Source organism: Melitaea cinxia, chromosome 19 (genome assembly GCF_905220565.1).
Source record: "Melitaea cinxia chromosome 19, ilMelCinx1.1, whole genome shotgun sequence".
NCBI lineage: Eukaryota > Metazoa > Arthropoda > Insecta > Lepidoptera > Nymphalidae > Melitaea > Melitaea cinxia.
Window position 1 is genome coordinate 6,020,357 of NC_059412.1, and position 17,441 is coordinate 6,037,797.

Below are 17,441 nucleotides of genomic sequence, written 5' to 3' on the forward strand. Positions count from 1 at the left end.
TTTTGTTACAACACTCTCGAAGCGAGAAAACTGCATACACAGTTCGGTGGCTGTGTACATATTAAACCGAGCTTTCCCCACGTTTTGAAAGTAAATAAAATAATCCTGTGGTGATTTTGGAGGAGCTTGTTATTTTACGAGAGGACAAATAATATATTTTACTAATTTCTCAGACGTTTGTGAAAGATATTTGATAGACAAAATTAAATTGGTTATATTATTATATCGATGATATTTTAAAAATAAATGAATTATGTTCTACGATTAGTTTGTATTCATTAAAAAACCTAAAATGCAGCTGTGGATATGAAATAAATGAATAAATATGTATCTTAACGTGTATGCCGAATAAATTGTATTATTACATATTTTTTAAATTATATATATTATTATATATATATATATTATTTATTATATATATATATATATATTATTTTTCAATCAATTGTAGAAGATTGAATGTGCAGCTAGCTAAACTAAAATAAAACCTATGTGGAAACTGAGACTTGCACTTTCTCTCTTCAACTTGGACGAAGAACTTATTAGTACACAGATTACTCTTTCTGTTAGTTTTCACGCGTTTTTATATACTGTGACTAAATTCTATTTATAAGAAATAATCACTTTTTCCTCCTACAGTGACGAAAACTTTCGCGCTAATTATTATTATGGTCAAAATATAAAATTAAAATAAAAAAAAAACAGAGTAAAAAAAATTGCGAGTAAACTGACTGTTGATATAAAATTATTTGTTACAAAAACTAATTTTTATAATTCGGAAATGCTCTTTTCTTTTGCATAAATCAGTCACAGACTGCTACAGCCACGAGATGAGAGTTTTAATATGGCAGACTAATTTATTTACAAACGTCTGTCTGGCCTATAAATAACACCACACATAGTACGTTATGTAACTGTAGAAAATCCATACTAAACACTATGAAAGGTGTTGCTATTATAAATATAATATAGAAAATAGAGAGACTTCTAATATATCGATACCTTTGGGTAGAAAGGTCGTATAAACCATTTTGGCCAAATTGAGTTATATATACCATTTTTCTCAGAATTTTTTTCTCTATCGATCTGTATATACGAAATGCAGAAATTCGCACAAAAATGGTTAATACGACCCAGAAATTTTCGATCATAGTCTCTAAAAAAAGGTAAATTTTCAATGTAAAAGCCGAATGTTTTTTTTTTTTGTAGTTTTGTTATGATGTAATGACCATAATTTATATTAACTCAGGGCGTAAAAATAGTCGTTAATTGTAAATGGCTTATACGCCCTAACGTGTTAAATGCATTACTTATACATAGTTTAATTTCAACGTCGTAAATCCAAAGGCAGGTTGTGACGTTGGTGTATAAACCATGTTACTATATACTTCTTAATGAAATCAACGCATTTAGAAGTGATTCAGATAAATTATCTTTTACCAGGGCACACTTACATGCCTGTGGACTCTGTTCATGCAACTATCGAACGTGAAGTTAAAAAAATTACTGTCTGGAGTCCAACACAATGGCCATCATACATTGAGGCTGCAAGAAAAAATCCTAGGCCTTATAATGTTAATGTAATGGAGTATTCTGATTTTCTCAATTGGAATGAAATAACTGCTGCGACATTTACAAATGAAACTTCTAAAACACTGAAAATGCGAAACATCCGAATCATTACGTTGAAGAAAAAGAGTCCAAATGAAATGTACGTTAAATACTCAATGAAAGAAGAGACGTCACCTGATAAAGTAATATTATTTAAAAAATCTGGCAATAAAGAAAAATCTAAGGGTAGAGGTAAAGGAAGATCGAAAAGCCGTGCGATACTACCCGAACAAGGTGTAAGCAATGATACACACGAAAAGGTAATGACTATGTCCCCAACTGCACTTTACAAAAACAAATTGCAAATATCAGACGTAAAATATAAGGATTTAAAACGTCTATGTGATAATGGAATTATACCAAAAAGGTACCACCATGATTATTTTAACTTACCCCATGGAAATGTGGCTGACTCTCTTACGCTGACCGACGAAGAAGACGAGGAAGAGCTAATTGAATAATACATTTATTGTTTTCTAATGTTTACGCGAATTTTACTCATTTAATAAAACACTTTTTTCGGATTTTATCGCGGTTTATTGTTAACTTTTGATTCCCGACGTTTCGGATACTTTACAGCAACCATGGAGTCGTCCCGTGACCATGGTTGCTGTAAAGTATCCGAAACGTCGGGAATCAAAAGTTAACAATAAACCGCGATAAAATCCGAAAAAAGTGTTTTATTAAATACATTTATTATTATAAAAGAATAATAACTTTTCGTATTTACGTAATTTCACATTTCATTCGTTAGCAAAATAATTATTATTTAGTAAAAAAAACAAGACTGTTAAATAATTGTATTCTTTGTCACCTAAATTTATTTTTTGAAAATGTGTTTGTCAATACATAATTTATTTTAAAATATTTTATAATAATAATTAAAATAATTTATAGTAACAATTCATAAGTTATTTTAAACTAATTATGAATACAAATTTATATAATAAATAAGTTACTTTTTAGTACATAAGTTGGTCACGTTTAGTGCTTGATCGTTTTTTAATTATTTTTATTAATTGTAGTTTAATAAATTACTTAGTAAGTAAGCCTTAGAACAAAGGCTTAATACAATAATTTATTGAATTACAGTTAATTATGTACAAAAATTAAAAAAAAAACTATCAAGTCATAATTTTATAAATGATTAAAATGCCTGATTAATTTAGAAAAAGTTTGAATATTTTTTGTTTTTTTATGGCTAAGTAGATTTTTTTATTTCACTTTTCAGTGTGTTTTTATAATTGTTTTTTTAATTTAAAAATGTTAAACCTGTTAGATATGTTGTACCATTATTGAATTAATAGTAAATGTTGCTTAGAAGGTATTATAATACCTAATAAATGTTGATTTCGTATTTCAGGTAGTTTTATTTTATTTGAATCGACCATTATTGGGTATTAGAATAATAATAATTGAGTTATTACTAATTCTGGGAGTAAGATGATTGTTTATTAGTCAGAATTCAATTGATCTATGATTATAAATGGTTTTTAATACAAAAAAAACTACATCTATGGGTTTTTACGACAGTAAATGTGACCATAAGCTTAGCAAAAATGGATATACGACCTAAATAGTTTTTTTTAAGTACATTTTCATGGGGTGTATTAACCAAGAATTGATTTTTTCTTAGACGTAAATCCAAGCTAACTTTGAAACTATAGAAGATAGATAGGTTTTGATGATTTAACCGTTTTCATTCGAGAATTGTAAGAACCTTTCTCATATATCATTTTTTTATAAGTTCAAAAACAAAAAAAGTATGAATTTTTATGTAAAAAAAAAATCGTTTTTCTGCTCTCCTGAAAAGTCGGGTTTTGGTTTATACGACCTTTCTACCCAAAGGTATCGATATATATATATATATATATATATATAACATATTACGCGTATATATAAATATCTGTTAGGTTTTATGTAAGTTTATTAATTTAATTAAATTTTTTATTTATTTTTCCTTTATTAGTATCATTGTCATGAACTTACATGAAATAATTTTGTTTGCTAGCAAACGAAAAAAACCGACTTCATCACATCGACAAGTAGTACAACTTAGGTAGAGGAAAACAATTAACAAATGCACTAGTCGACACTACAATTTGCGAAGGTTTCCCTCGATTTCTTTGAGATATCATCATCAGATCATGGTTTCTTTATCATGCTACCACTCTTAGTATGTCTCCTTTTAAATAAAAAAAGAATCATCAAAACCGGTTCATAAACGACGAAAAAAATATATATACGGTCGAATTGAGTAACCTTCTACTTTTTTGAAGTCGGTTAAAAACCAGAAATGTTTATAATGAGAGTTTTTAAATCTATTAAAGGTAATATATTAAGGCTAACTATACTATATTACATTACAGGTGCACACAATTAAAAAATATAAAACTAAAAAAAGTGTGATAGTGTGTAGCAGTACATATTTGTTCCAGGAGTTATCGAGAAACATATATATTTTTACGTGATGATTATTTTAACGTAACACTTCACACAAAATACGAAAATATCGTAGATAACTGTTACGAAAGTAATGTTTTGAAAGAGTCTATTTACAGAGTGAACCTTGATGTATTTTGAAAGAAAACGTTGTTTAAAGTGTACCAGTTGAAAGGATGATGGATTGACGCACAAACGTTTAGAAAGTGACGTTAACGATGGTTAAGTCTCGAGATCATGATGAGATGTTTTTGATTTTTTTTAAATATATATATATTGCCTCGTCATTTATGAGTGATCAAATATCGGTTTTGTAAGTAACCTACCCAAAAGATGAAATGAATGAATCAGCTTGTAACGATTATCTACTGGGCAAAGCTTTTTACTGCTTCGTAGTATAGGAAAACCAAGAGTAATTTACCAAGTCTCCTTGATGATAACTAGGCTCGGCAGTTCTAAGTGTTTTCCGAGGCACTGTGAGGTAGATTCGTAGAGACATACAACTAGACCATAACAAATATTGTCCAAATACACATATCTTTTACAAGCAGTAATAGAATCCGTGGCAGCCGGTGTTTAGATGACTTCACGCATTACTACACAGATCATACTGAACTTATACTCTATGAGAAATTTATTCGATTTTCTGACATCTGCGTTCTATCCGTTTCTGAAACGGTTGTTACACTCGACTCTAACAAATGATACGATGAAAATTCTTACAATGTGCTACGTCAAAATATTTGTGAGTGATTTTTAGTTTGCGTGAGTTGTTTTTTTAAATAAGTAAAAACAAAATGATTTTTTATCCATGTTTAGAGTACAGAAATTATTAACGTAAATTAATTTAAAGTGAAATGTCAATTGTTTTAAAAAATTAATGTATATTAAAGTTTTAATTTTTTAAATTTCAGTTTGAATTTGTCTTTTATGATTTCGGTGCTAGTATATGCATGATAATAGTATTCTGTTGACTAAGATATTAAAATCCTTTAAAATTGTAGTCATAGAAACATTCTGAGTTTTGTTGTGCCACAACAATAATAAACGTATTTATATAAAACATAAGTATAGAAGTAATCAGTTAATACACTACACACCTTACTACCACTTTAATACACTACAAAATACAACGATGATGACGGCGAGGATGACTCGACAACTTGCATAAAATATATATACCTATGTTTCTTTAATAAAATTTATCTAAAACACCTACATCACTTTACGAGGTACTATGTATAGTTTTTAACACTGAATAATAAAAAATTGTTTCATAGTAGGAGAAAAAAATTGTATTGGTACTTATGTACGCACTTAAGAAGTTATACTTCATTGGCTATCTAACTTCACGTTGCTAAATTTTTCTTCGTTGAGTACCTAACTTCAGGGTGTCGTTTCTTGTGACACACACGCGTGCACATCGTAAAAATATATTCTAATCACTTCTCCTTAACGCATCAAAAGAAATATAACGAATTTAATATTTGCATACGTCCTGTATTAAAAACGCCTAAAATAAGCTCACTCAATGTTATAGTTACACCTTATTGGAGTCGTAATAAGTACTAGCCACCTTTTAGATTTAATAAAAATTTAGATATTTTATAGATTAAAATAAATATAGTTTTGATAGACTTTATATACGAGAAAAGTTTTTTGCCCCACTGTGTGAATATTTACAATTGACGAACTTCCTATTATACTAGACTATTTTATACTAATTTTAAAAAATAATTAATATATATTGAACGGAAGATAGCGAAGACAAGTTACTTATATTTTGTTACAACACAACATTACTTAGAAAAAAATATGATAAAGAAGTAATCTTAAACTTTTGCAATATATCAAAAAAGTTAGAGTTAAGAATTTTTAGTTTTTTTTTTTTCTTCTAAAAGTACAAGAAACAAGTTTTTTTTACCATAATTGAAATTACAATGAAAGATATATAAACAATATGAGTCAAATAAAAAAAGAGTGTTTGTGCAATTCACACACGGCAGAAGTGAAACTTCTTAAAAGTAGCCTACAAGAGATTCTCTCACTGAAAATATAAAATACTGTGTAACGTATTCTATATCATTCTCTCCTATACGTTTGCTTCTTTGTTGTGACGCACTTTCGTTTCGTTAAGTTTCGAATCACAACGAATCTAAAGAAGTTTTACTTCGTCAATGTTGTCTCTAAGATAAAAGTATTTAATATTTGTATCAGCGTGATCGAATTGTAAAAAAAAATATAGTTTGTATCTTCTTATATTTTTAATAACGTAATAAAAGCTCGACATATTCCCTTTATGGTATACTTATAACTTTTATAGCTTGACAAAGGCAAATAAAAGTTCAAGATGCTATGTTTTACGGTTTTGATTTTCTCTTTTAAATTCCCAACCATACTTTTGTCACTTGTTGCAGTATATTCTTTTTTTCTTAAAATACTTACATATATATTTCTATAACTAACATTATAACTTATTTTTTAAACTGTATAAATATGGTTATTTTTGTTCAAATTGTAGGAATGCATGTTATTTTAATAAAGTAGACCTCAGTAGAAAATATCTTACAATCTGGAACATTCCGAATATACCATCCGTACCGTTATGTTTATATGTTCTAATACAAAATAAATAAATAAAGACTTCTTAACCATGACAACGAACACTGGGATACTTCAATACACCGAAACAATATCACACATGTATGGGACACTGTTCATTTTACTTTAGTGCATATTTTACCGTTGTTACAATCCTAACATTTAACATTAGCGTAACATTTACTAACATTATATTTTATTTATTAAACATTTCAACATTAAAATATATTTTACTATGGCTCAGGCACCCAACAACGTCTTACATTTATTTTGCAATGCTATAACATTTTATCCTTGTTTTCTGGGATCAAAGATTACGTAAAGCCATCGAACTCGGAAGAGACACCAGACTAGATCGCTATCAAATTTCTATGATAACTAAGATTTGCACCCTCAATGGTGCAGCTTATAGGCTTAGGCGCCAACCCTATACATACATATATGTAGAGGAAGCCTTTGTTCAACAGCGTGAAGTTGACAGGCTCATTCATACATTTTTATAAAGAATGAATTTGTTTTCTAAGGCACAATTTACTGTTCGTTATTTTACATTTTAGCTTTTAAATGTCATAACGTTGAAAATATTTGTAGTCTGCAATAATATTTTTTATTGACTTAATTTTAAAAATTATAAAAATTGGAGAAAATAATATAAACTAAAACCAGTCGGAGAGGTGAAATCTACTTATATCGAATAATTTTAAAACTGATTTTATAATTTTTTCGTTTTATTTGTTTTTGTAATCATCCCAAGTATGACATCCAATAAAGTATCATTCTATGACTCATGGAGCAGAATTCATTCAATTCAACACGGTTAACCGAATGGAACAAATTCGCGTTATACTAAAAACTGAGTAACGTCAGAGTATAAAGCTGCTTAAGTACATGAAAAAATATGGCCTGTTTTCCGCTTCCTCTTACAATCTCTCCAAATTGCCTATTCGCTTTGTAAAATATATTTTTTCTAGACGAGTTTATATCCAAGGTTGTCAAGAGATTTCCTTAAATTTCGTTAATGTGATGAACTGTCATTTGTTTTTGTTTTTTTGCACCGAAGTAGTTTATTTATAAAATGTATTAAAATGTAATTATATCGTTGACAACAATTTTTTTTTTTTTTTTTTATATATGTTTCCTTATATTTTTTTAATTGGATTATAATTGCATTCAGAAAGTTGTATAACCATATCACTATACGTTTACGTATCTATACGTTTGCGAGAATTAAACTTTTACAAGAATGTAGATAGGGATACATTTTTTATGAATTTTATTGTGATACTTATACACAAAAATACACTACTACTCAGACAAGTCCCTTATAAATTAATGTGGGATTCCAAATAATAATACATTCCAAATAAAGAGACGAACGTTGTATTTCTTCACGCTAAAATTTGAAATGAAACCTACACTTTAAATAATTCAACCAGTAACCATAAATGTTAACTAATATATCAAATAAAGCAGAAGTTAAACCATGACGAATAATTAGTGCACTTAAAAGTAAAACGACGTAACAAATGCATTCGAAGGAAATAAATTCCATGCCCTTAAAAGTAGTCATGAGTGTTGTTACATTTATGCAAACATCGTAAGATCTAATCCGTTTATAGAAAATATATTTCTAGTACGTAACCATTTCCACGTAATGATGCCAAGGTCAGATATTTATATATATTACATATAATTCTAATATTTTAAGGAAAACATTTCCTGATTCTTAGCTAACTTTTAATATTAATAAGTGGGTGTGAAAGTGGGTGTACATTTTCAACGCTTTGTGAACAAATGTATAGAAATAAGATAAAGTATAATTGTGTTAGCTATTCAATAATAAGTGGAAAGCAAAAACAATTTTCTCGACCATATACGTAATACGTTATAAGTAGAAATAAGAAATTATCTAATCATAAGGCCGGCTGTTACCTGTAATACAAGCATTAAGTATCTTACATTAGGAACAGACTATGTGTGAATGTTATAAGATATTTATTTATAAGTAAAACGTTACATTTTCGTTCTGTTTAAGATTTTTATTTCGATAGTAAATTAGTGATTATTTTTCTAAAAAAATTAACTTGAATCTTAGTAAAAGTAAGCGTTGTAAATTAAACTCATGATAATTGATTGATTTTACGCCTTTCACAAATTCTCTTTTTAGTTAAACGCAATGTTGAAATATTTATTTATCATACAGTATGTACTCGAATTATAGTTATAAATCAAACAAATAAAAGTAGCCTATATTGGAAAAAATTCTAAGTAAAAAATATACAGATTGATTTGAAAATCAAATGCCTTTTAATTTCTTCAGTTAAAGAATAAATTACTTCTATATTTAATTTATTATTTTAATAAACTTCTCGTTACTCATTTTATAGTAGATATATTGGACAAGGCACAAAGTTTTTCGTACCGATTCGTTTTAATACATTCAACGTTTATGAATGAGTATCAGCTGCTATGACTCACAACTAGACGTTTTATAGCCTATTTCTTCGATAGTAAAATCTATCGTTAAACGAATCTTTTACTATTATAATATAGATTATCAAGTAGTAAAGCTAAAATTTGAAAACGGTACCGTTATTTCGAGTTCTGTCAGGAAACTACAATATCATTTTCGTCTATAACTACTAAAAATCTCTTTACAATGTGTTCAAAGAAATAGATGAGTGTGCTTATGGCAAACTTATGGTAGTTTAAAACGAGACAATAGCAAGACTAACCGAGGGAAAAAAGTCAAAATACTAAAACATTTTTGAATATCATACCAAAAAGTGACCGCTCTAGCGGGGTTCGAACCCGCATCTCCGTGTCGAAAAAATACTAGTTAAACATCGTGATTTTACGCTAGTACCGTCGTTGATAAATTACTATTTCATTATAAAAATATTTTACGAAATTAGAAACATCGAAACAATCTCGAAATTAAAAATTGAAAATACGTTATTGAAGTTGTTAGTTTATTTACTTCAGTGCATTTCACGGTAAAGAAGAAAAGAAGGAGAAAATTGTTATGAAATCGCTTCAAGGTAAGTGAATACGTGACATTTCTGCAACTTATCAGTATAAAATGTTACTCATAAAATCTGAAGTATTTCCCTTTACCAATATATAAAAAAATAAGAAATTACAAAAATAAAAATACTGAAAGGAATGTTTCTAATCTAGGGCATATTTATTTTAAATGAAACAGGTGCCTCAATTCGGTCCAATTGGTATTTCGAGTTTATTATTATTATTTTTGTGTTTGTTTGTTCTATTGTTTGAATTGTCTTGCTTTTTTTTTTGTTCATTTACATTTAATCAATTGTTCAAAATTATCAATTTTTAAAAAATATTTATTAATTTTATCAATATTAATCAAAATTTTAATCAATTGTTCAAAATTATTAATTATTAAAAAAATATTTAAAAAATAATATAATAAGTTATCTTACTTGCTTTGACATGTGAATGTTGTGTCACCTACAAATGTGCACACATCAGAATTAATTAGCATTTTCTATTACAAAAAATGTTATCATGTGTACACTGCTGGTGTCCTATTTAAATAAATAAATAAAATAAATAAATACCTGTATCTATGTACCACCATGTAAATTTTAACGACAGTTATAAGTTTCATCATTGTGATCGAGTATCCGTTTTATCTTTAAAAATAAACAAGAAAATTTGATACCAGAACGCATCATCAACAAGAGCGATCGCCTGCATAGTCATAAAATATCTAGCTGTAAATGTGAACCATACCTGAAGTTAAATAGCAGACATAAACGTCAATGTGGATGAAGTCAATTGGGACATTAGTTCAGCATAAATCACTTTTAATTTTTTTTTCAAATTTCTTAAAACTCTTTTAAAAATACAGCAAAGTAAATTTCCTTAGAAATTGTCTGTAAAATGCTATTCGAAAATACATGTTAGGATTTAATGTAAAAGTTGATACTGCAGTTTGTTCTGAAAATAAATAAAGTTATGTCACACAAAATAGGACCTTAACTTCAATAGAAAAAGTCGAAATTTAAATAACATCATAATACATCCAAGTCCAGTGTTGTTTTATAATGTCTAAAGTTAGACTATTGGGGTTAACCGCAATATTGAAACTGATTATTTTCAAATGTATGAAAAGCGCGTAAAAATGACACATTATGTACATTTTTTATATACACACGACTAGTTTCTTAGTAAATCGAGTCACTCAGACTCTGTAGTCCCTTTGTTACTAAGTCATAAGACATAAGAATATCTATCTTATGTTGCCACAGGCACCATATCAACACGTTTGACCTTCATACTATACGTATGTTTAATATCAGATATATTTTACTCTTAACGGGTTTTTTTTTACCATAGGCAAATATTGCAAAGACTCATTTGAATAGCTATTTAAAATACTTTAATTTTTTTTTTATTTATTTATTTAAAATACAAAGAATCTTTCTAAAATATTTGCATTTAACGGTGTGACAAAAATCATCGTTGATTTATCCGCACACCGGTATTCGACATTGTACGCTCACAATATCCAAAATAAATCACTAGCATAATTATAACAACTTAACAGTAACAATACGATCAACATGTTTACACAACTACCCTCCAAGTTTTATCAATCACAAAATAATACAGTCGCAGTAGCTTGTGGATACATACACACGGGGTGATTTACATTGATCGATATTATTTAATATTTATTTTTATTAAGAGCCATTTCACAAAAATCGGTAACAATCCGCGAAATTGTAATATTAAGACGTCGTTAATCTCAGTGTTGGATGCAATAATGTAATTTATATTCTTGAAATATAATAAAGCAACCTTTGTTGTAGTCCATAGTCGGATCAGAATTTTGATTTATATTATGTGTATAAAATTATTAACCTTTTCATCAGCCTCCTCCCTAGGTAAACGGTCGCAATGTATACTTTGAAGTCCTACTTTTCAATAACCTCTACGTTGAAACCATTTTAAAAAAATATCATAATATGTGGAATATAATTTTGTTGCACACTATCATAGATTTTTATTCCATTTGTATCTCTATTAAACGATAAAAAAAAATTAAAAATACGAATATTTTCCAAATAAGTACAATTTTAAAAGCGATATTTCTCTTAGAAAACTAAGAAATTTTAACGAACTATCTTCATCAAAGTAAACTTACATCATTAAGGAATACAAAAAAAAAATTAAAAGATGTAATTATTTTTAATACATTTTATATTAAATAATAAAAAGATAGTATATATTACCACCCATCAAGCCCGGTAAATCAGTCGAGCGCTAGCGCTCTTAGGGGTAAGGTCCACGCCAAATTCTGCGCAGCCGTCTCTTTCGCTCACTCGCGCCAAGCTCCTGTTGTTATAGCGGATAAAACGCATTTGATACTTTTATAATAAAATAAACATATTACGAAAACGACTGTAAAATAATATAATGATAATTTCTGTAAACAAATGTATAATTTAATTTTCTTTTCTCACACTATCAATACAAATAGGCATTTCAATCTGTTTGTCTTGTTATTTGTTAATTAATATGTTTGTCGGTGTCGATGTCATAAAATGCTATTTTATTCATATCGTAAATATTAGATTCATTCGTAAACTGAAAAAACTAAATCAATTTAAAAAAATTGTTTCATAAAATTGATTTTTTATTTTTATTTTAAATTTATTGACTGTTGTTATATAACATACTTGAAATTTTTAACAAATTAATTATGTAAAAAACATTTTATACCATAGTTATTAATTTTTATTACCTATACATTAGAAAATGATCAAGGTGGTCTTTTGGTTGTCACACTATACTTATTAGCACAAAGATCGCGCGGCTCGTACGATTCGCGCGATGCGACCAAATTTACCTAAACTTGCAGAGCGTAAAATTGTGAAATGGCTCTTAACGATAATAAATATTGTTTTAATTTATATTTTATGTTTGTTTGTGTAATTTCAATTTCAACTGTACCTAATAATAAGTTTTAAATGTTATGTTATTTTATTTATTTTAATAAAGTATAATGTAATTTTTATATACTTTAATATTACTGAAACTATTTTTTTAAATATAATTTTTGAAAATAGAATATCATTCTATAATGTCATGTATTCTGGTAACCCTATCATTATTTATCTACGTAAACACAAAATGTTTTGCAAGTGTAAACATTATGTAAAAAGCCATGGTGATTCATACTTCACTTATATTTAAATATCTGATTCATCATACCTCTTTAATACTTATGAAAATTGTCAAAAAACGCACTGTTGTTACTGCTCATTATATTATCAAAGAAATTTAAACCTTAATAACCGTTTAAAATCGAGGTTATTTTACATTGTTTTTAATATATATTTGTCAATACGGACTAATTAATTTTAAGAATATTATTTCTCGCATTTACTTGTGTTTCGGTAATTATAATAAGTAAATAAAATTATTATTAATTATTATTTTAGAGGATAAATAGATCAAAACAAAATACGTATTAATTCGATAATGGTTTCTAGTGCATTTACCCTTATGTACATTTCTTATTTATTATTAACTCCCCTTTTGTATAAGTTTACATGAATATAAGTTTATATGAATATCTATTCATATCTAGTCAGATCTTATATATAAAATTCTCGTGTCAAAATGTTAGTTAAAATACTCCTCTGAAACGGCTGGACCGATTGTTATAAATTTTGTGTGCATATCGGGTAGGTCTGAGAATCGGCCAACATCTTATACTTTCATACACCTACGTTAAAAGAGGGTTAAGGGAGCTTATGACATATATGACAAAACAACGTGTGCGGGGTCAGCTAGTTTATTTATAAATTTCGATACTGTCAAGAAAATATCAATCATTATTATAAAATCTTTGCAACTTCAAATGTAAATTGTTCACTTAACCTTTTTTTCGTTTCCATTATAGTGGCTATAACTATTTACAAAAATTATTATGTAATGACAACTTTTTTGCTGTAATAGTTTCATTAGTTAGTTTTTTAACCGACTTCCAAAAAAGGAGGAGGTTCTCAATTCGACTGTATATTTTTTTTTTTTTTTTTTATGTATGTTACATCAGAACTTTTGACCGTGTGGACCGATTTCGACAAATTTTATTTTAACTGAAAGGTGGTGTGTGCCAATTGGTCCCATTTAAATTTATTTGAGATCTAACAACTACTTTTCGAGTTATATCTAATAATGCGTTTTTACTTGACGCTTTTTTCGTCGACCTACGTTGTATTATACCGCATAACTTTCTACTGGATGTACCGATTTTGATAATTCTTTTTTTGTTGGAAAGGAGATGTCCCAAATTTAGTACCATGATAAGGAAACCAGGATCTGATGATGGGATCCCAGAGAAATCGAGGGAAACTCTTGAAAATCCGCAATAACTTTTTACTAGGTGTACCGATTTTGATAATTCTTTTTTTGTTGGAAAGAAGATATTCCTAGTTTAGTGCAATGATAAGGAAACCAGGATCTGATGATGGGATCCCAGAGAAATTGAGGGAACTTCTTGAAAATCCGCAATAACTTTTTACTGGGTGTACCGATTTTAATAATTTTTAATTTAATCGAAAGCTGATGTTTGTCATGTGGTCACATATAAGTTTTATTGAGATCTGATAACTACTTTTTGAGTAATCTTTGATAACGCGTAGTTACTTGACTATTTTTTCATCGATCTACGTTGTATTACTCGTCCATGTAATTGAAGTCGGTTTTTTTTTTTTCGTTTGCGAGCAAACACAATTATTTATTAATTTCGTTGTCATATGGAACTATAAATATTATATACCAATTTATAAAATATTATTGCTTTGTAAAAAAAATAACTTTTTCATAATGAGTAAAATGAGAATCAATATTTTTGACTATATATTGTTTAATATTGAACAATGGTTTCGACTTTCTTTAACTGCTGATAAGCGCTGCAAATTTTAATTTTTGTTAGAAAATATTTTTAATAAGTAATCTATACATAATAACCGAATCCACATTCAATTAACTTCTGGCAAATAATAATATTGTTATATATATACTAGCTGTGCCCACGACTTCGTTCGCGTGGAATTTAACAAAAAAGTTATTGTTTAGTTCGCAGACTTATAAAATAAATAAATTTCTAAAATTTTTTACATCAGCTATCTGTCAGTGAAAGTCCCGTCAGAATCGGTCCAGCTATTTCAGAGATTAGCCGGAACAAACAGACAGGCAGACAGAAAGACAGACAAAAATATGATAATATAAAAAATGATATTTTGGTATATGTACCGTGTGTATATATACATATGCATTTAGTAAAAACCGGCTATTTTAATAATATAAACAGACACTCCAATTTTATTTATTTGTATAGATTGGAAAATACTTCCAAACGCCTTAAACAACGTAAAAATCTAGTCATCTTCTTAGTGTCTATCACACTTTATTTCAATAAAATTATTTTCATTTATATATATACAAAACACATCCACCTATCCTTTGTGAGTCTATTTCAAAACTTCTATGATATATTATTTTGAAAGGCACTTACCGATGGCGCTGTCAGCAACTTCAGCGCTTCGCTTAAATGTTTCAGCGTGAGAGTATTGCTGTCCTCTTCTTCTTCCGGTCCAGGCAGGTGAACTGACGACTGCCTAGACCGAAACTCTTTTTTAACGGAAGCGCCGCCATTTGCAAATTGGTGTTGTGAGGACGCTCGGCGGAATGGACACGACATATTCAACTTTGTTTTTTGATTGTCAAGTCATAGTATATATTTTATCGCACTGGGATATCACTGCTGGGTTTTGTTACCTGAAAAAGAATTATATATTTAATTATTTATGTATATAACATCTTGGATTGCAGAATATTAATAAAATATTTTAGGCTGTATAAACCGTAGTATTTGCAAAAAAATATCTCATTTTTTTTTCTAAATACTTCAATAAAGATAAATATCAAAAATATGTCACTTGTATTCCATTTCAAGAAATTAAACACTCAACGAAACACTTTCTTTTCTCACTTCAAATCTATAGTTATTCATTCACAATACACACTTTTAACTACATGTAATAATTTACCACACCAATCACTCATACGCTACTTATCGAGCAGCAACGTTAGCCGCATAACAACTGCTTCTTCAGTTACAAATTATCATATTAATAGGACAACAATCGCACCAATAGATTACAAAATGGTGACTGATCAATCAGAAAATTATTAATAACTATTCAGAAGATGGTATCACCATCTTTATGCTATTCCGGTATTACAAAAAATAACAATCACAGTAGTTAATCAATACAGTCTTATAAAATTATTAGAAGCATAAAGTTAAGCGATCATAGTATTTATTGGGTAACTACCCTACAAAACAGATAATAAAGATGGAGACTGACTAATCGTAAATTAATATTAACCATTCGGAAGATGGTGTCGACAGCTTTGTACTGTTCCGGTATTAAACGAATAAACTATAAGAGTAATAGCAATACAAAATCCAATATTTTAATAATTGTTAGAATTAAAAATGTTAATCCTAACACACGATAGGTGGAATTAGGTCCGTTTCAAAATATTATTGCTTTGAGTCTACTGGAAAATAGAAAAATAATAGACATGTGAAAATGATGGGTAATAGAAATAATGAATATCTAAAAAATTAAACTTTATTGTATTTTGAAAAGATTCTACGTAAGATTGCCGGCGGTAGCTGGGTGGAGATTGCGGAAAACTGGAATACTTAGAGCGAACTTGGGAGGGCTATGTCCAGCAGTAGACTGCGGTAGGCTGAAGTGTATACATACTTTGAAAACAAGCTTAGTGAATATAGCATTTGATTAGCGTTATTAGACTATGTGGTAGTTGCGTCATTTTAACTTTTTAAATAAATATTTAAAAATAGAAAAATAAAACCCTTATTACACACAAAAATAATTTTTGTTTTTGTTAATTGTATTTTCCATATTTTTATTACGTATTCTTAATTAGAATACCTAACAAAAATATGAGATATTATATAATTATACATAAAAAATAAAAATGTATCAACACAGAAAAATATATATAGATATAATAGCCCGTAGCAAATCAGGTGAATGATGAATTTTAATTAATATACTGATAATAATATATCGCAAACTTCAATTCCAGTGGAATAACGAACGCTCCTAATAGGGTTAAAAGCGAGCAAGCAAATGTTTACGCGTGACAAACATTGCAAGTGTTTGTTACACGAATGAGTTAACGGAAATTCTAATGAGATACAATTTCGAGATAATTCGCTTGAGCATTGTATCAAGTAACTTGATATAAACAGATTAAAAGTTCTCTTAAACCAGAGCAAGTCGAGATGGCCTTGAAGATGGAACACGTGTATCAATCCAGCGAGATGGTTTAAATCTTGGATTGCTTGTTAAAAAAGGGCTTGTTTAGTAATGATTTAACTTGTATTAAGTATTTTATTTAGGTCTTCATTTTATGTTGAATTTAGTGAGATACATGTCTTTTGATCATCATTACAGTCCACTGCTGGACATATACCTCCACAAGTTTACGCTAAAAATAACGTGAACTCATGAGTTTTGCCTATAGTCACCGATTGGCTTTGTCGTACCGAAGACGCTGCTGCCCGTCTTCGGCCTGTGTATTTCAAAGCCAGCAGTCGGATGGTTATTCCGCCACCGGTCTGCTTTTTAAGTTCCAAGGTGGTAGCGGAACTGTGTTATCCCTTAGTAGCCTCTTACGACACCCACGGGAATAGAGGGGGT

General features: G+C 28.7%; 1 protein-coding gene across 1 annotated transcript in view; it reads right to left on the minus strand.

Moving 5' to 3' along the window:
- Window positions 1–15,400, minus strand: part of LOC123662682 (head-specific guanylate cyclase) — a 76,298-nt gene extending 60,898 nt beyond the window's left edge. The window contains exon 1 of the mRNA XM_045597486.1: window positions 15,215–15,400. Within this exon, the coding sequence (XP_045453442.1) occupies window positions 15,215–15,400 (186 nt within the window). The remainder of the gene's footprint in view (window positions 1–15,214) is intronic.
- Between the last annotated feature and the right edge of the window lie 2,041 nt (window positions 15,401–17,441).